The sequence below is a fragment of the Euleptes europaea genome, chromosome 11, assembly GCF_029931775.1.
Source record: "Euleptes europaea isolate rEulEur1 chromosome 11, rEulEur1.hap1, whole genome shotgun sequence".
NCBI lineage: Eukaryota > Metazoa > Chordata > Lepidosauria > Squamata > Sphaerodactylidae > Euleptes > Euleptes europaea.
This window is the reverse complement of record NC_079322.1, coordinates 37287025-37307987: the sequence shown is the minus strand read 5'-3', so window position 1 is coordinate 37307987 and position 20963 is coordinate 37287025. Positions and strand designations below refer to the sequence as shown.

General features: G+C 42.2%; 1 protein-coding gene across 1 annotated transcript; it reads right to left on the bottom strand.

Moving 5' to 3' along the window:
- Positions 1-919: 919 nt before the first annotated feature.
- SGO1 (shugoshin 1) lies at positions 920-13892 on the bottom strand. The gene is made up of 9 exons (XM_056857694.1): positions 13733-13892; positions 13459-13655; positions 12837-12941; positions 10591-10658; positions 9418-9581; positions 5940-6746; positions 4977-5129; positions 1433-1610; positions 920-1070 (listed from the first exon to the last, which is right to left on the bottom strand). Exons 1-9 carry the CDS (start codon positions 13887-13889, stop codon positions 929-931), a joined length of 1971 nt encoding a protein of 656 aa, XP_056713672.1. The 5' UTR covers positions 13890-13892; the 3' UTR covers positions 920-928.
- Positions 13893-20963: the final 7071 nt, after the last annotated feature.

Here is a 20963-nt window from a genome sequence, read left to right as displayed (position 1 = left end):
GAAATTTAGTTTGGATCCAAACCAGAGTTTCATAACACTGGCTATTTTGGTGTGGACTCTGATTGGGATGTGGGTCACATTCATGCAGAATTGGTATATGAACGGAGTCTTGCAGTCCATATCTCTAAATCTACCATGTTTGAATGAAGTCTCAGAATCCTATAGAAGATTGTGTCCTACTGTCCTTATGGAAGAACTGAAACCAGGTCCAAGTCTCACGCTTTATTGAACATTTATTATAAAATTCAGTAAATGACAGTTTAGAAACCTCTACAAAGAAATTAATATGCTGCTACACTGATTTGTGTTTCGCACTAAGCACAAGTTCATAAGGCTTACTATCAAATGAAAAACAATCTTATGCTTCTGTACAATGGGCAGTCTACCCAAGTTCAAGCAGTAAAACACAGAGCTCGTATTCCTTTGGATCAAAGTATATATGAACTACAGCAGCTTGCTTGGAAAGCCCACTTCAAAGCAAGTTGAGCTATAGAGCTGCCTATTTCCTCTGTCTCCAACAGTAAATCCAAGCCAAAAAAGACTTCCTTCCACCCTACTAACCCAATTTACCCACCCTGTTTAATCAAGTGCTTCCTGGGAATTGTAATTCCCAGAATGCAAACACTAATGATAAAATGTGGTAGGCAATTTAGTTTCCATAATATAAAAGGGTAGGAAAGAAGGAAAAGGGAAAAAGAGACTGAAGCATATTGCTTTTTAATATATAATCTGGAAGTAATAGTATGTCCGTGTGTATGGTAGGGAAGTGTTACTAAAACATTAATCAAATCTCTAAACCCATAAGTAAAACAGCTACATGTACAAATGTCCAGTTAAGATTTCACAGCAACAGAATTTGGCTAAAAATACTTCTCTTTACACCATAAACTGACAAATCAAGTTACAACTTTTGCATGGAAAAAAGTTATCAAAGGCAACCAACAAATGCCTCATCGTATCTGGAAACAAATTTCCTTTTAACTGACTTGTACTTGGGTGTCTTTTTCTCCTTAAAGATTGGAGAATTCAGAAAACCGGTATCTGTAAAAGGGTCTCCTCGTCGAAGTTTCCTATAAAAACAAATTTTAATACAGTAAGTTCAGTTTTGAAAGTGTTCAATATTATTTATTCTTGCCTTTGTTAGTACAGCTAGATATATAGCCTTGGATTCACAGCCCCTTTGCTCCACATGCACTTCAGCCACTGCAGAGAGCTTGCTGCTTCTTCTGCTAGGCGCTTTAGGGCTCATTGAAAAAAACATTGGAAATCCACAAATGGAAGGGCCAGAGGCAAAGAATTCCGCAGTGCCCAAAAGAAGCATGCATGAGCAAAAATAAAGGATCCAAGCCATAGAATCACAAAATCCTATCATCTTCAAAGCAAAGCATTTTACACTTTTTGAATGAATTGAAATGAAAATGTATACACTAACCTATTGAGAGGTGGTTCCTTATAGCTCATGCTACCTGTACATCTGCGTCTGTGATGAGAAGAATCTTTTTCACCAGTAGTAATGGGAGGATGAGAATTTCTCGTTCTTGTAGAAGATGATGCAAGGTTGGTGATATCGCCAAGATGACAAAATTTTTGAAGATCCTCAGAAGGCTTATCTGTTCAAAGAATTACCACTATTAGTTTGCCTCTCTTCCATTTTAATTGAGCTGGATCTTAGCAATCTGGGTTCTCCTACTTCCAACAGTTGATGCCTGGGATCATGGAACCCACACGGACCAAAAAATCATGCAAGTTGAGAAGGTGCTAAGGAACATGCTCCACCTCCTCTTCTGACATTGAAGCTCTCTTGATGTAAGACAAGGAAGCTCTCCCCTCTTCCCCTCCTCAGCCTAGCCCCCCCCCACAACCCAAGTGGTTATTAGTTCACTGAATTCCAAGCCCTCAGTAAAATGAATTTCAGACAATCAGGACTTTTGTGGAGATGGGAGAAAATGGGAAAGATCTTCAACAGTCATTGCCTTCCACAGATGAATTGCTAGATCCAAACTCATTACCATTTTAAATCAAACTTGGCCCTCCAACCTAAAACTTGTCTTCAGGCAGCACATTAAGATAGTTTGCGTTTGAACTTTATATGTTAATCCAGCAGAAATTTATTCAGTTTTAAAATGCCAGGATTACCACATCACTCTTAAAACACACACAATCTGTACTGAAAATCAATCACTGCTCCAATTTGCCAAAGTCCCTCAATACTTGCATGAAATGAACCCTCTCCACAAGAAAGGACAATAAAACCAACAAACTTTCCACCATGTCAAGTATAAAAAAAACAGACACTTGTAATTCTTGCAACATTTAATCACTCTGTCTTGAACAGTTTCAAAGACAAATTTTCTGGAAAAGTTCAAGCTTTGGTAACAAGTCTTAAGACGATTAAACTAATGGATTTACTTTCAAATAAAATTGCATGGAATTGAGATATATAACTGGTAAATGTATTAAAATATATACAAGATTTTACGGAAAAAGGTTCTTCCTAATCTGGCAATGTTCCCACAAACACAAGTACATGCCCAACTGCCCCACCCTCCACTGAACAAAAGGTTTCTTCATGTTACCATTTATCACCAGACTTGAGTCATAGATCCAAATTACTTAAGTATGTGGTATAGTGGTCAAGAGTGTTGGACTAGGATGTAGGAGACCCAGGTTCAGCTCTCCATCCTACCCTGGCAACTTACTGGGTGATCTTGGACCAGTTATACACTCCCAGCCTAACCTACCCCACAAGGTCATTGGGAGAGGCTGTGGCTAAATGATAGAGCATTTGCTTGACATGCAGGTTCCAGGTTAAATCACCCATAAGGATCAGGTTGCAAGTGATGTGACCTCTACCAGAGACTCCAGAGAACTGTTGCCGGTGTGAGTGGACAATACAGATTTTGATGGGCCAATGGTCTGATTCAGGACCAGGCAGCTTCATGTGATGTAAGGCACTTTGGTTCCCCATTGGGAAGAAAGGCAGGTTATAAATGAAGTACACAAACAATGTGGACACCTTACTGTGTGACAATTGTATTATGCAGAAAGGCGCTCATTAGTAATCTGCTTATCACAAAATTAAGTGTAGTGTCATCCAAAGCAGTTGTGACTGGGTACAATCCTGAGCATAACTACGTAGATGGAGGTTAAAGATCACCACTTTGCCATGCAGTAGAGATGTCTGACAAGCAGTAAGATTTGTACTGGCTACTGCATGCCTCCTACTTGTCTGGATCCATTGTTTGCAAATCTATCTTGTGCATACTTATTTGAGAGTAAGCCTCCATAAAAACAACCAATTCGCTTTTAAAAATGGGTAGGATTGGGTTTTAAATTTACTTGTATGAATATACACAAATTATGTAATGTACTACTCTTTTAAAAACAACTTTGCAATTTATTATGTCAGTGATGGCGAACCTTTTAGAGACTGAGTGCCCAAACTGCAACCCAAAACCCTCTTATATATCGCAAAGTGCCAACACGGCAATTTAACCTGAAGAATCCCCCTGAAGGAACCATGCAAAATAACAGCGGCGGGTTAGCTATGCACATGCTAATGGCTATGCAAACAGGAACAAAGGAGCAGGCGAGTGGGAGGGGTGGAATTTCTCCTTTTGCTTCGAGACCGTGAATAGGCAGTTTTAAATTCACATTTTAAAAAAGAGCTTTTAGCGAACATCAAAACTGACAATGCATAAATGGCCAGGGTATCTGTTGTGGGGAGGGGAAGGTGATTTAAAGCCGGTTTGATTCTTCCTTAAGTGGTAGAGAAAGTCGGCATATAAAAACCAACTCTTCTTCAAAGTGAAACTTGATATTTGTAACTGAACCATCAGGAAAAGAGGTAAATGATTGGGGGAGAGACACCTGGCAACCCTAAGGCAAATATATGAAGCAAAACCTGCTCTATATTCAGAGGGTTCCGTCTGAAAAAAAACTCTGCAGGGGGGCTTATTGTTGAGTTCTGAGGATCTGGATGGGGAAAATGTGCATCTGAATGGCAAATCCAATGCAAAACCTCCCATTCATAAATGGCCAATAACCCCCCATGCAGAGTTTTGAATCAAACATTGCTTTCCCCACCCCCCCGAGCCCCGACCTCCTCCTCGCCGCCCGCCTTGGCGCTGCCGGCCCTCGAGCGCGCATTCAAAACCCGGCCGCACTGTGAGGGGAGGGGGAGGGGGGCGCTTTACCTCACACACCACCTCTCTTGTGTGTGTGGGGGGGGAATAAACCAGAAATGGGGCGGCGAGGAGAGGCTTCGTGGTCGACTTTTGGTGGGGGTGGAGCCTCCTCTGCCGGCACGCGGGTAAGTGGCTCGGGACGGGACCGAAAGTCCAGACGGGCGAGGCAGCGACGGACGGAAGAGGTGGAGAGAGACCAAGCCCGCTTCCCGAGGGACGGGGCGAGGAACCGGCAAGCCGACAGAAGATGGAGCGCAGAGACGCGGCGGCGCGCCGCTGCCCCGCCGCCCGGTCGCGCCTGCGCCAGTCAGAGGACTTGGCTGGGGGCGTGGGGAGGAGGGCAGGATGTTTCAGCCCTCCCTCTAGTCCCGCCCCCAAGACCTTATTAGGGCTGAAACATCCCCACGTCCCCAGCCAAGTCCTCTGACTGGCGCAGGCGCGACCGGGCGGCGGGGCAGCGGCGCGCCGCCGCGTCTCTGCGCTCCATCTTCTGTCGGCTTGCCGGTTCCTCACCCCGTCCCTCGGGAAGCGGGCTTGCTCTCTCTCCACCTCTTCCGTCCGTCGCTGCCTCGCCCGTCTGGACATTCGGTCCCGTCCCGAGCCACTTACCCGCGTGCCGGCAGAGAGGGCTACGCGTGCCAGGTCGGGCACGCGTGCCATAGGTTCGCCAACACGGTATTATGTCATACCTGGAGACAAATTATAAATATCTTTGGATGTAGATAACATATTTCATTGTTTAAAAACTGTCCATGGACCAAGGAACAGGACTACCAAAACAGAGATTACCTGTTTTGAAGCTGATATTTTCAGAAGAACTTATGTGTTCTTTTTCTTTGTCCTCTACAGTGAAAACGGAACCTGCAACATCTTCAGCAATTTTCATTACAGCATTAGGTCCACTGTTTTTTCTAGTTACAGATGTATTACTTCCATTTTTGCCTGTAACACGTTGAATGCAATGCACAGTAAGTGTCCAGCTTTGTCATATTATTATACTTATTTGCAATCCCTGATCTTTGTCCCCAGTATGTTTGTAGGATATAGTGCCTCTACTTACATTGCTGGCCAGCTCCAAAACAGTTTCTCAAGAGTATCACAACCTTTACCTCCCTCTATTGTTACAGCTATTGGTTTATTTTAAGGGATGAGTGAGCACACACACCACATAGTGGTTGGAACTGGGTACCACCATACCAAGTTGTGCATGCAACTATGACTTTCTCTGGAATCCAGACACTTTTTAGTTTAAGATCCAGAGAGATGAAGGCCTGGCCCACTAAGGCAGAGGATTCTAGAATCAACTTTCAATCTGATATAACAATGCTCACTTCTGTCTAACAGCTTCTGGAGCATGCTACTCAATATCCCATGTGGGAAACACATCATGGCTTCTTGTCAGAGCTGCCCTTTCTTCTCCATATTGTCCATATTAAACATGAGGAAATTACCATGTGTCAAATTAGTAAATGTAGGGAAGGAAAAACAAGGCCAACTCTTACTTGGCACAGTCAAGAACAGGATGATAATTAAGACTTCACAGAGATACATTTAAAATAATGGAATGTCTGGAAGCAAAATGCAAACAAAAATAATAAGTCTGAGAGTATTCATTTTTTTAAAATATGATCGCTCAATGATATCTAAAAGGACGTTAGTTGCAGTTACCTCTATCTTTAATTATATACAGATTTAATTCTTCAAAGCACAATAAGGAATAGGAGAGGACCTTCCTTTCAATAGTCTACTTACCAATAGACATTTTCCTCTCAGTAGTTCTTTCATGCTGTTCCAAAGCAGTCTTTTTTGATTGTTGTCTTGTATGTACTGGAACTGCATCACTTCCATGGATTGTTTTCCCAGATTTTAATTTGTCTTTGTAAGGCACATAGGGACTGTCATTAGAGTCATCATCTGATGACAAATCACTACACATTTCTTCTACATAATTTTTGTTGTCCACAATACTCTCATTTTCTTTGTTTTGTCGGAAAGGTGTAATATGGATGCTCTCCTCAAAAATAAAGTCATAAGCATCACTGGAACCGACAGATGAATCTGTTTTTTGTTTGGAACGTTTACTCTGACTTTTCTTTTTTGATCTTGTCCTGGAATGCTTTTTCACTTCTTCCAGTTTCCTTTTTTGACCTCTCTCCTTCTGTGTTTGAGAATCACCAGTACTACTAAAATTAGTTTCCTTTAGATCTGTTGTTGATGAACTGGATTCAGTCAGCATACCTGAGCATACAAAATGTTGATCTGTGCTTGTATCGTATGTATTCTCTGCACATGGATGCATTTCTTCAAACTGCTCATTCATCTCTAGATCTCTCTCAGGTCTACTTTTGTCTTGTTCACAAGATTCTGTAATCTGGTCGGTTATTTCTAAATTGTTACTATCCGAAACATAGAACTCCCTCTGGTCTTGGATCTTCGAAAAGCGACGCCGGGTAGATACGCTTTTAGGTAAGGAATTACCAACTTGCTTATTGTCTTCATTTGATGAACTATTTCTGCTCTCATACAGTTGACAGTCCTCAGGAGAACTATTTTGCCAACCTGATAATTTAAGATAACTTGTGTCAATTCCCACTGGTATTGATCTAAAGACCTAATTTGCTGACCACTTTAGTAGTACAAGTTAAACAAATGCACAGCAGATATCCAAGATTATTTCTACAATAATTCATTGAAATTAAGAATACACTAGCATGTAGTATTTTCAGGGAGAACACATATGGTTAAAAAGGCTTGACAGAACTGTTAATGTTTTAGAACAGTAACAATGAATAAAACTGTAATACAGTAAAGAAAAAGGCCCAATTCACTCACAGCACAGCTATGAGAAGAATTTCCACAGGATTCAATACAACCTGTTTTCCTGATTCTGCTGAACATAGTTCAACATAATTTTAAGTTGTTTAATTTTTCTACATACATGGGGAGAATGTGCTACATATAATAATTCTGATTGAACTATGAAAAAATGCCTGCATCCCAGGATTCATGTCAGAGTTCCTGTTACTGGAACTACACGCAACATGCTCAAGGTGCCTTTCTACAGATCAAGAGTGGCTTAGTTCGTGGATTAAGACATAATTAATTAGTTTTTATTTATTTACATTATTTATAGTCCACCTTTCTCACTTGGATTCAAGGCAGATTATACTCAGAGTGAGTCAATACAATCGATGGAAGGGACATTCAATAAACAATGCAACAGGATTAGGGTTGTAGATCCAACAAGGTGTCTAAAAACCAAACTGAAGAAAGGCGTAAGTATTAAGATGACACATTAAATGATACAAAATTCCATAGTAGAATCCTAGTTTTAACAAGCTATACATAGTAGTATACACCACAGTCCCTAATAATTTTTCTAAGTAACTTTGTGAATAATTTAGTACAGTGCAAGCCTATTGCCTGAATAGAAAAGCCCTTTTGGATAACTCAGTTTTGCATAGTTTGTGGAAAGCCACACCAGTGAGTCTTCCTGACCTCCTCAGGCAGGCCATTCCACAAGGTGGGTGCCACAACAGAGAAGGCACATGTAAATGCAGAATGGCATTTGAAGAATAGCATCTGCAGAAGACCCAGCTCCAATGAGCAAAGCTGTCATGTTGAAGCATGGGGGAGAGGCAGTCTCGCAGATCTGAGAGTTTAAAGCAGGGGTGGGAAACCTTTTTTTTTGCCAAGGGCCATTTGGATATCTTGGACATCATACAAAATTTATATATATATAAAACAATAAGTGATCAGCAGTGCAATCTTATGCAGGTCTACTCTAAAGCCTACTCAAGTCCAGTCAGCGGGCTTACTCATTGGAAAGTGTCGGTAGGTTTGTCCTGCCGATGTCTAGGATCTTAACCTATTGGCAGTCTACCCATTGTGGCCCAGAGAAACTATGAAGTACACTTTTTTTATTGAGAAATTTTACATGCTGCCTGGAACTTGACTTGGATGGCCCAGCCTGATCTCATTAGATCTCAAAAGCTAAGCAAGGTCGGCCCTGGTTAGTACTTGGATAGGAGACCACCAAGGAATACCAGAGTCGTTATGCAGAGAAAGGCAATGGCAACTCACCTCTGTTCATTTCTTGCCCGAGCCAGCAATGCCATGGATTGAACTTGGAAGGGTTCAGATTGGGGAGGGTCACAGAGTACACAGAGAGAGATGCTGCACATTTGGTAGTCCATCCTGTACCTGGGATCTTCGGCATGCCAAGCAGATGCCCTGCCACTGAGCCACAGCCCCTGACAAGCAGATGCTCTACCCCTGAACAAGCGGGGAGGGGCCATGCAGGAGGCTTTTGGCAGCTGCGCGGGAACCACGCACACCAGCCAGCCGGGGGTTCAAGCGGGGAGGGGCTGTGCAGGGGGGCCTTGGCGGCCGCGCAGGAAGCACATGCCTGCCAGCTGGGGAAGCGTGCGCCAGCTGGGGGTTCAAGTCAAGTGGGGCTGTGCAGGGGGTCCTTGGCGGCCACGCGGGAAGCGTGCGCGCCAGCCAGCCGGGGGTTGGAGTGGGGAGGGGCCATGCAGGGGGCCCTTGGCGGCTGAGCGGGAATTGTGCGCACCAGCCAGCTGAGGATTCAAGCGGGGAGGGGCTGTTCAGGGGGCTCTTGACCGCCACGCGGGGAGCGCGCACTGGCCGGGGTTCAAGCAGGGAGGGTCCGGGCTTTTGGCGGCCGTGCGGGAAGCGCGCGCCAGCTGGGGGTTCAAGTGAAGTGGGGCTGTGCAGGGGGTCCTTGGCGGCCACATGGGAAGCGTGCGCGCCAGCCAGGGGTTCAAGCAGGGAGGGGCCGTGCAGGGGGCTCTTGGCCGCCGCGCGGGAACCGTGCGTGCCAGCCAGCCGGGGGTTCAAGCGGGGAGGGGCCGTGCAGGGAGCCCTCTGCAGGAGGGCCGCGGGCCGGATAAAATGATCCTGCGGGCCGGAAACAGCCCGCGGGCCAGAGGTTCCCCACCCCTGGTTTAAGGCCATGAAGGGCTTTGTATGTGATAGCTAAGAAACTGTTACTTCCTCATGATCAGGAAATACATCTTTGGAGGAAGTGTGGAAGGGAAATGACACAAAAAGATTTAAAATTAATTTGTTAAGTGACATTGGGGGTGGTGATGTTGTAGCTTGTAAAATAGAAGTCCAAAGCCCTGTAGCATCAATTTAAGTTCTTTGTATGCCAAATAGGGTCTTTCAACATTTACATTTTTAGAAAATTAAACACAGATTTACCTACCTTTATTTGTCTGCAGTGTTAAGTCTGTGGGGAAATTTTCTACATCTTGCCAGGAATCAGATAAAAAATCTGAACAATTTTTGTCCGTGTTATCCTCAAGTTCACTTGAGAATGCTTTGCCTTGCTTATTTACCGTAATGGTGAAGTCAGGCTTTACAATTCTCCTAAGAGGAACAGTTGAAATTTATTGAAATGTTTTAAGAAAGAATATAATTAAAACAGGTTGCTCCTTCCCCACCCCCATTATTTTTTCTCTCTTATTTTCCAAACAATATTTTCTAAATTAATTTTGAATGAATCGCCCAACTTCTTCTGTCAACAGTGACATCACTGTTTGGGTTGAAAGGCAGCATATACATGTTTTAAATAAATAAAACAAATCAACAAGGTATATGCCTGAAGGAAAATTGATTACAAAGTAATGGCTATTAACTCTTTGGATTAAAAAGTTTGTTTTAAAATTCATGCTGGTCTAAAAAGTTGGGATCAATGGTTATAACAGTGCATTCAGTTCTCAGGAACCAACCAGTGAATTTTATGCATTACTTAACAGTGCAATCCTATACAGTCTCTCCAGTATAGGTCCGTTGAAATCAGTGGGCTTAGACTGGAATAACTGCATAGGATTGCACTGTAAGTATGAAAACAAATAGGCTTCCTCAATATGTTTACATTTTCTGAATTCTAGTTTCAAAATTATGGCATATTTTTAGCTTTGCATTGAAAACGTTATTCAGTGAATTTTGTAGAATCGGACAAAATCACACACAGTCTATTTATTATTCATGTGAGGCTAAAGGAGTGTCCCTGATCCTTCCCTTAGTGCTCTGCTTTCTGCTTGGCTCCATCAAAATTATGAAGCAGTGATGAACTATTACATTTAAAAACATATGCTCCTAAGTTTGTTTTCATGCTCTAAGAACAGTATACCTCCAACATAGCTTAAGTGACACTCAAATTTTCTTCTTCGCAGAAAAACCCTAAAAATATGAAAAGACTCAGATTTTCTATCAAGCAGTTTTGTATTTACTTTGAGTTAGCACAAAGAACTCCCCATAAACCTACTTATGAAGACCTTTATAATAATATAAAATGGTATTTTATTCGCTCTGTCATAAAACAAAGCAAATAGAACATTTCTAACAGGCTTTACCAAATATAAAATGTTCTTACAAAGCAGTTTGATTTTCCCCATGACTGGAGTCACACTCTTCAACTGTTCGGACACGCAGAGTCTGGCTCTATAAAAATATTATTCAATTAATGATAATACATGCAATGGACCAAAACTTATAGTGAAGGCAACGGCTTGCTCACTGAATCATGTACCTCAAAGAATCATGTATTAAATAAAAAGGAAAGTACAACATTTGAATTTTGCATGTCTGCCCAACCATAGTTATTGGATATTTCTACATTTTAGTGTCTTCACATTTTAGCATATGCTACTAGATTATGTATATTTTAAAATATACATAATTTTAAAATATACATAATCTGACCAGCAATAGATATAACCTGTTTCCACACTTGGCTGATATGCATGAAGATAAAAAAGGGATTTTAAGGCAAAGGTAATCTCTAACCCTTGCAGAAAAATGGCATGGCAAAGAATGCACACTGGTGGGTTCTGTTTAAAACAGCAATACCTGTTCAAACAAAAGGAAGCAGTGAAAAATATATATTCGAACCTATTTCATTTTTTCCTATTATTTTTACACTTCTGACATGTCAGTGCATACTACTAGGACTTACAGCCCAATCCTAAAGGGGGGTACTTATGCTGTGTGTGGGAACAGAGTAGCCGCACTGCCTCCAAAGCTGCTTGCTGCGGTGCAGGAGCTAAAAGAAAATAACTCCCAAAGCCCCATGAAGCTCCTCCATAGAGTTTCACGAATATACACCTGCCTTTTTGCAGACGTAACACTGCAGCAGCAAAAAGAAGTGTTTTTGGACCAAAAGGGGTTATGGAGCTGACTCATGTCAGCTCCGCTCCCAGGAAGGCTCCCATCGATGCTGGCGCAAGACCTTGCATCAGAAAAACGCTGCCGGGGAGGCTTTACCAGTGCCTAAGCCTCACGCTGCTGTGTGGCTCCCCATCACCAACATAAGTGCCCCTGCACACGTGGCATGTACGCCGGCATAGGGGTCACCCCCCCTCCCCGAGCAGCTTCAACCCTCTTCAGGATTGCTTGCTTAGAACAGCTTTAAGAAACGCACCATATAAATATTAAAGACCTGATTAAACAATAAAGTTGTGTGGAATTTGCAGAAACATCTGATTCTTGCTAATAAGAACTCCATAAACATGGGATTTTCATGTGTTCACAGAACTTTTTGATATCTACTGTGGAATTTCATGTAGATTAACAATATTACAGATACACTGACACACAAAATAGATACAAAAGTCTGGAAATGCTCCTTCCTTCAACCCCTAAGGGAAAAAAATCACTGGTATACACTTCCCACTTGTTTAAAGTATGCAATCAGTCAACAATGTAGTGGTAAAAGCAACCCTGCAGTTATTCTGTGTTACAACTTTGTGAAGACAGAGAAATAAAAAAGGCAGAATGCCAAACATCCTATTTGGTGGAGGGTATGTAATGACATCAGGGACCTGAAAGCAGAATAAGACAGTAGTTTCCAGTAGCAACATGTGAAGCAGTTCACTAGAAAGAAATAGCTTCTGATGCTGAGTGGCAGTGGAGGGGGAACCTAATTTCCCCTATCAGAGTGCACTGCAGGGCAGCAATGGGATCATGGCTGCTGCTTACTCAGCACCATATAAATGTGGTTGCTCAGTATGGCTATGTGTTGAGTGCACAGGGCCAAGTTAAGTAGCTGCCATGTTTCTGCCACCACCTTGCAAAGCTCTTCAGTAACATCAGGTTTCACCTCAATTATTACTTAGAAACAGAATCTTACGAACTGAGGTCCCATGAGGAACTGGATGGGGAGGGAAAAATGATTTGGAATTCTGCTTCTCACCCCAAAGCACAAGTTTGCCAAGCAGCTTTCTGTTCACCTTGTCCTGGACAGCCTTTCATGAGTGCACAATTGATTACAGCAATAGCTACCAACTGAGACTAAATGGGCAGGAAGCAGCTCAACTAGCTGAAAGATACAGAATGCATGTTTCATGCCCTCTAAAATACATACTCTAAGTGGCTTGAACAGGCTAGTTTCCCCTCACCTGTCTAATTCCTCAATTTGTCTCCATCTAATCAGGGGCCACTGTTAGTCCTAGCACTTATGAAAACAAACATAATATTGATGTAAAGAGTAAAGTCAGTGAGATTTGCAAAAAAATGATTGAGAAAGGAGTGCTCTGACTTTTCTATATAAGCTAGTATTCACATAGATTGAACTCATAACCAAAGCATCACAAATACAAGATGGCAAAAAGACAAACTTACAACTTCTGTAGCACATAAATCCTTTAAGGGATCAAGAAGATTAGTTGCTTCCAGGAGGTTTTGAACAGCTTTAGAAATAACATTCTTCACCATCAATAATCTAGTCTAGTTGAAAACAAAAATGAAATAATCCAGTTGTTATAGTGTACAAAGGAAGAAAAATTCATAACATTCTTCTTGTTCAGACCTAAACCTAACAGGGCACAGACCTCTATTCTTACCTACGTTCCCTGAAGGGTTAAAGCACTAGATGTCTTATAGCCTAATCTTGCACACTTTTGCCAGCTCCTTGATTTAAGCCATTCAATGGCTGAACATCTTGAAGAATTGTGAAATACTTGAATAATCCACAGGTTATTTCAGGAAAAACAACTTCTTTAAAAAAAATCAGGGTTACAGGCTGCATTCAGACATCACAACTGGGCACAATCACAGGTATCACTCTGCTGGCACAGAGCATGACTAAACACTTTCCCAATTGATCAAGTCCCAGTTCACTGTGATGGTGAAGGGGCCTGTATTCAGACAACTGAATACAGATGAAAAACAGTATGGTATGGTATGAAGTTTAACCAATTAAGTAGATACGTATGTACAGAGTCACCTGACATTAAAAAATTACCTCAGCATGTTCTTTTTCTTGTTGCAACTCAACCTTTCTTTGCAAGACAAATATCTGAAACTTCAGAGACTGATATTCTCTCTTTAAGTACAGAATGATATCTTGTGCTTCTCTCATTTTGCTTTTCTCCTCTTCTAAAGCCAGAGCTAACGCTTTATTGTTTGCTTGGAATTTTTGCAGCCGCACAGAAGAGTCATCTAGAAGAAACTAGAGATGTTTAAATTTTATCATTCCTCTTTCGGGGAAACCATAAGCAAAATATTAAAACATTTACCTGCAATTTTACCCTTGGCGGACAGGACTGTGTTTGATTTGCCCAAAGCATATCTGCCCAGCTTGGCCAATCTCTGATTTCTTTTCTCTTTCATGCGCTCTTTTATGTCTTCCAAGGTATCCTTAAATGACTTCTTCAAGCACTTTTCTCTAGCCATGTTCTGCCTTAAAAACACAAGAATGAAATTATACATGTATTCTTTCGTCACTACAAAAATGCCCCATTCCTCAGTGATATGACTTATAAAAGGGTCTCACATGCAAAACTTTACTGAATTGGGAAATATCTGGAGCCACAGTTTGAATAACTTGCACAAAACTAAGGACTGGACCCAAAGGAACTATTTCACCAATTGTAGAAATTTCCTCCATTACAAGGCTTCCACGAAATGAACACACTTTCCCTACCAGAGAAAAGCTCCTCATACTGAAAGTATCTGAAATGACATCACGGTGCAAAGTTTCACATTCTCCTTTTCTTTTTTGTACTATACATCCAGCCTGACATTCTTGGGAAACTTGGTTGATGCAAGTAAGAGGTATTGCACAACTGTTGTTTGGGGACTTTTTCTGCGCCTCAATACTAACTACAAGCCTTGTCTATTTAAAATCAGAACCTGAAGAAGTAAATGTGTATCAGATATCTTAGACTGGTAATTAAATAGTAATCTCTAATATATTAAAGCTGAAGGCCAAAACATGCAATATAGTCTTGTTAAATATCATGTCCAAAACTTGTCCAAAACTTGTCCCTGGAAGCTACAGAAGCGTCACTCGTAAGCATTTTTCTTTAATTTGACTTTTGGGGCACCAACTGATGAATGTTAACTAACAACAGCAAAGTCCTGCTTAATCACTCCAGTAGTTGATTTAATTCAGCATTCTGTATCATAGCAGCTGATTAGTTGTCCTGGAAGGCCAACGAACGGAGCAAAAAGGCCAGTTTCCCCTGATACTGCTTCTGGTATTTAGAGCTTTATTGCCTCTGACTGAATGTCCATGTTCTCTGTAATCACCATAGCGAAGTAAGAAATACCACTGTTTGGTTAGCCCCACAGAGAACGCCATGACAGTTAACAAGAACCAAGGTGTTAGTCCACAGACCTACAAACATAAATTCAATATAAATAGACATCAAAATTCAATCACACACTAGGGTTGCCAGGTCCCTCTTCTCCACCAGCGGGAGGTTTTTGGGGCAGGGCCTGAAGAGGGCAGGGTTTGTGGAGGGGAGGGACTTCGATGCCATAAAGTCCAATTGCCAAAGCGGCCGTTTTCTCCAGGTGAACTGATCTGTCGGCTGGAGATCAGTTGAAATAGCAGGAGATCTCCAGTCAGTACCTGGAGGTTGGCAACCCTATCTCTCACACACACAATTCCTGCAAGCTACTCATTCCTCTGTAATATTAAGGAAAAAATAAAAAGTGAAAGGGCGTCAGATACAAAACCAAACGCAGAGGTATAGGCAAACATTGTAATTTATCATTCTGCACAAGAATTTCAGGCAGATTGTAACGAGACGACCATCTGATATGTCAACAACACGGCGGAACACCTTCCCTCCCCTTGACCCGGACCCTCCTCTTAACCTCCCGAGTAGGAGATGGCCTCATCCAGCACAAACAAATACCTTTCATTAGGACCAGCCCAACGGAAATAAAACGTCATGCAAGCTTTCGAGCTCAGTTTCAATGGGGTTGGTCCTAAGCAAGGCTATTGACACGGGTCCGGGTCTCCTTTTGGGATTTTGCGTGGGCCGACAACGGCTGTTGACGACTTTCCCCCCCTCAAGGCCTTTCGCAACCCAGAAGCCACCGGGAGACCCGCAGCCCTCACAAACAGACGGAAGAATCAACCGAACCCGACGAGGCGCCACTGACGGCTCCACGCGCCCGGCTGCTCGTCCCCGCTCTGCGCGTTACCTCAGGTGCGCCGGCGCCGCTCAGCGCGCGCCAGACGAGGCCCGTAAAACAGCCGTTAGCCGGGTCGGTTTTGTTTCCCCCTCCCTCCTCCTCCGCTTCCCGCTCGTTCGAAATTCTCCGCTGCGCAACCTGATTGGCTGTCTGTCCCCAATGACACGGACCGGGATGACGTCACCACGTGCGCCTTTTCCCCTGCCCCGCTGGTTCGTCGTCCGGCTGAAAGGATGAAGCTCGATCCTCCCCCCCCCCTGTATGCTTTACGGTTATTCCCCCCACACACACCTCTTTTCCGTCCCTTTTACAGAGCGGTGACGTTTCCGTTAGCCGTATAGAGCTGAGCGTGAAGATTGTTGAGGGGTGCGGCGGCGACCGTTTCCTCCCAGTTTGGTTGTCGAGTCTCGCGAGATGTTGGGCTTCCGTGCTCGAATATATTCTGACGGCTGTTTGGCGCTCGGGCTGCTAGAATCAAGGGCGGCTGTCAAAAGGAGGCCTGTTCGCCACTGCCCGAACAATTATCGTTTGCAGTGTTGTAGGCTCTGGAGGGAAAACGTTGCGCTTTTATTAAGGAGCCACGTATGGAAGCAAGGGTCGCTTCAGCCGCTGGGTGCAAAGACGAGCGAGCTTCAAAGCTATGCGTTGTTATGCACGGGAGGTTTTGTCTTGGGTTTGCTGTTCTGTCGATGCACGTTTTCCCCCAACGAATTCTCAGAACTCAAAAAGAAACCCCCATGCAGAGTTTTGAGAATTCAGATGGGGAAAATGTGCATCTAGAAAGCGGCAAATCCAAGGCAAAACCTCCCATGCATAATTAGTCTGTTTTACAGCAGTCATTCTAAAGCCGACTGCTGCCTCTCAAACAAGATCACCAGCCAGAATGTCACTTTCCTGGGGGGGGGGGACCTTTTCCCTTCCCTCCTTAAAATAAATTGCATTTTCCTTTTTTTTTAAATGGAGAAAAGAATGGATCATGTTGGAGACACTCAGGGCTGGATCTGCATTTTTTTTTGAAGGGAGGCAAAAGTACAGAATGCTGTGTGTGTGTAAAGTGCCTTCAAGTCGCAGCCGACTTATGGCGACCCCTTTTGGGGTTTTCATGGCAAGAGACTAACAGAGGTGGTTTGCCAGTGCCTTCCTCTGCACAGCTAGCCTGGGCCATCCAGGTCAGGGCACAGAATGCAACCCCTATATATATCTATATCTATATATTCTTTATATATATGTAGATAATGTATATAATCAACAACTGTTCAAAATGATAGAATAAATTAAGTTGACTTCTATGAATAATTACACTTTTACATTATTTTATCTGTTTGAATATTCCCTCAACCCCTCTGCATGCATAAAATCCCATCACAAAGAGAAAGTTTTTCAGCCTGGCCTTTTCCGGACATTTTTTTAAAAAATAATAATACACTGTCCTTCAGTGTTACTACTCTGAAGATGCCTGCCACAGTTGCTGGCGAAACGTCAAGAAAGAAAATTCCAAGACCACGGTTACACAGCCCGGATAACCTACAAGAACCAATGAATTCTGACCGTGAAAGCCTTCGACAATACAGCAAACATTATTTTGACATGGGAAACCCCAAACACACCTCACGCTCCTTCGCAGCCTAATAAAAGTATAGCCCAAGAAAAGCTTTATCTGGTAATTATGCTGCTATATGCTAAAATGGCTAAACTGAAGCTATTCTACTATAGTCACTAGAAAAGACGATAATGCTAGAAAACGTTGAAGACAATAGTAAAAGAGGAAGACCCACCATGAGATGGATTGACTCAATGAAGCCACGGCCCTCAATTTGCATGAACTGAGCAAGTTGTTAATGAGAGCACATTTTGGAGGTCGTTGAATCATGTCAGAAGTGACAATATTTTGAAACAATATTTTGAAAACCAGAATGCAGAAATATTGCTTATTTATTAACCCTTTCCAGGCCAAAATGTCTCTGGAACACCACAGAACAGGCATTGTCTTTTCTAGTGGCTATATTAGAATAGCTTCAGTTTAGCCATTTTAGCATATAGCAGCATAATTACCAGATAAAGCTTTTCTTGGGCTATACTTTTATTAGTTTGTTAATTTTTAACTAATCTTATCTGCTGGTGGTTTTTATCCTTTTTTTTTTTACCTGTAAGCTGCTTCGAGCGGACTTCCTGGAGATGCAGCATAAACATGTTCTAAATAATACTAATTCTAGTAATAATAATAACAACAATCTTATTCTTGATTTAGTTTCTCAGTGTACCTTCAAATGTTGTAACTCTGTCTCATCACTGTGTCAAAGATTCCTTACAGCAATTGGGTTGGATCCATACTAAACTGGCAATTTCCATTGATTCCCCCTTCCTGCTGCAGATCCCCCTCATATCATTCATCTGGACCTCCTGTTACCCAGGAGCAGTATACTATAGAGATCAGTGGGCTGCAGTTGGAGAAGAAAGGTTCTGTTCTGTCACTGGAAATTTTAGTCTGGGTATAACCCATTGTGTGGGTCATTGCCTAATCTGAATTCATTCCTTAAAATGGGTTTAGGATTTAAGCCAGCACCTTTTAGGAATGAGAGGCGGTAGGAGTAGGGTTTTTTAAATGCCTACACTAGGTAAAGGTAGTCCCCTGGGAAAGCACCAGGTATTTCCTGACCCATGGGGTGACGTCACATCCCGACGTTTACTAGGCAGACTTTGTTTACGGGGTGGTTTGCCAGTGCCTTCCCCAGCCATCTACACTTTACCCCCAGCAAGCTGGGTACTCATTTTACCGACCTCGGAAGGATGGAAGGCTGAGTCAACCTTGAGCCGGCTACCTGAAACTGACTCCCATGGGATCGAACTAAGGTAGTGAGCAGAGCTTTTGACTGCAGTACTGCAGCTTACCACTCTGTGCCACGGGGCTTTTATGCCTACACTAGTTTAGTGTAAATTAGGACTCTAATGTGAACATAGTTTATATTCTCCTGGACATGTCTCCAAGGCACACAGGTCTTCCTAACCACATATGGTAACATGCCTGGCCATTATTTTAGAAACGGACAGAGGTGTGCATCATTTTTAGTTTGAGAGTGATGTTTGCCTCCAGTATTAACCCAGACAACAAATCTGTCATGGGTATCAAAAATTTGGGAAAATGCACTACAGCATTTCAAAGCAAGTCTGGATTGTACCCCTGTAGGGAAGGGGCCCATGCTCTCTGTCAATCTAGTGTTAAAAATAATAATAGCGATCTTACCCACATCGGTGTTGCAAGTATGAACAACATAGAGATGCTGAAGCACTTTCAGAAAAGATAAATGGCAGTAATATAATAAGAACAAATCTTGTTCTTAAAATGTTCTTTGTACCCTGAGCCTACAGGGCAGTACATAAACTGAAATAACCTTCTGTAATCTTTTTTCTGCCAGAATCTACACTTCAGCTGAGGGTGAAATATAAAAATGATCATCTTGAGGACAAAAACATCAGTCATATTTTTTTTCAAAGCCCACACAATAAAGCCACAGACACTAGCAATGAATGCAGGGGAAATCTTGTCTATTTAAATTCCATGTTAGATTCACAGCCTCGGTTTAGACAGAAAAGGTAACATCAGTGCTGAAGTTCTATTCCTGCAGTTAGCATCAAAAATATCTGGGTCACAGCTGACTGCTTTTGAAAGGTCGGCTCTTGGTGAGCATGGTGCAGAATCCTGACAAATTGACAGGTACAGTCATTTGATTTGAACATCTTCTAATAACTTGGGTTTTACAAGATAAAAAAAATGTAGAAATAGAAATGCAAGAGATCATATGAGGGACAAAGAGATGGTGGAAAAGAACTAACACATTTCCTGAAATCTGTCTAATCCAGCCCTGTAGATCAGCGTCAAGATCTTGACGGATATCCTTTCTTACTTCGGTGCCCCACACTCAGGATGGTACATAGATGTAGCTGGATGAAGCAGTGCATCCATGACTGGCAGTATTATTGTCACAACATTGATGTTTTCTGTGTCTTGTATGAGTATTATGTGGAAAGACAACCCGTTTATAGCAGTAGTATGTGACCTGGTCCTATAGACCTTTGGGGCAGTAGGCTGCTAGAGAGAGCGAGAGAGTGCACAATTACTTGCTGTTATGCCCAAGCCAGTTACAGTACCATATCAAAACACATGTGCTTCCCTTGGCTTGCACAGGAGGCTACTGACACATGTCACTTTGTGTGCTCATGAGCTATGGTTTCCTTTAGAATTAGATTGCTAACCTGGAGTACACACACAGCATACACACTAGCAGAGTAAAGATTGAACGCAATTTATATAATGCTGCCCTGAAGCAAAAAGTTAAAATTATGCCTCGTCCTCTGGATTTGAAATAGCTTGTGTATATGTGTGTGTGTGCATGCGTGTGTGAGACAGGAGGAAGGAGAACGGTTTCCCCTCTGGAATCTATATCCCGAAGCAACTTCTTCATATTGCTGTATGGTAAAGTCACCTCTGACCTTGTGCTTTTACGTCCAGTAAAGCATGACTTCTATTATAGTTATAGTAGTAATATCGCTTACAGAGAAAATTGTGGTTTTCTGGCTTTGCTGCTAATTTACCTCTGTTGACTCTAAGATGAGTCTTTGGCCTCTCAATACCATAATGACTTTTCAGTGTTGAAAAAGGTTTTTAAACAGTGAACCCTTTTGCCAATATTATTGTTTCTTTGTCTGAACATCTAGAGAAGAACTGACAGTAGTTATATGTTCTAAGTAGCTTGGCAACTGGCAAAGAGATATTGCAAGCAATAACTGAACTCCAGCTGATGTCAGATTCGTTTATGACAAAGTTTTTGATTGACAGAGCAGCTGAACACTGGCAGTATTTTTCCTCTCAATTCTTTTTCTCTCTTTTTATTACTGCAGTCTTATAAAGCTCTATAATTCTGTTAGCTTAGCTTCTTTAGGTAATGTATTGTTAATTTGTGCCACTTCACTTTTCTAGTAATGCCGTTTGCTTTTTGTTTTCACTTGAAAAAGTGCCTCATCTAAAGATTTGCAACAAAGGTCATGGCTAGGATAATAAAATTATGTGGCTCAGGGATTGCTAAACCATGTTGGTTTGACTCTCATTCTCAACCATATATCGTTAATGTCTGAAAATTCTGTTGGTCAATTCTGTTGCTCCAAACATCAAGATAATTTATGTTATCAGTCTGAAATTGGGCACTGAAAAATACTCTTGCCAGTTGGATGAAGAATATTTATAAAAGCCTTTTCCGCAGGAATGGTTTACAAAATTTCATGTTGTCAGAAGCTTCGTTTTATTTTTTTCATTGCCGAACATGC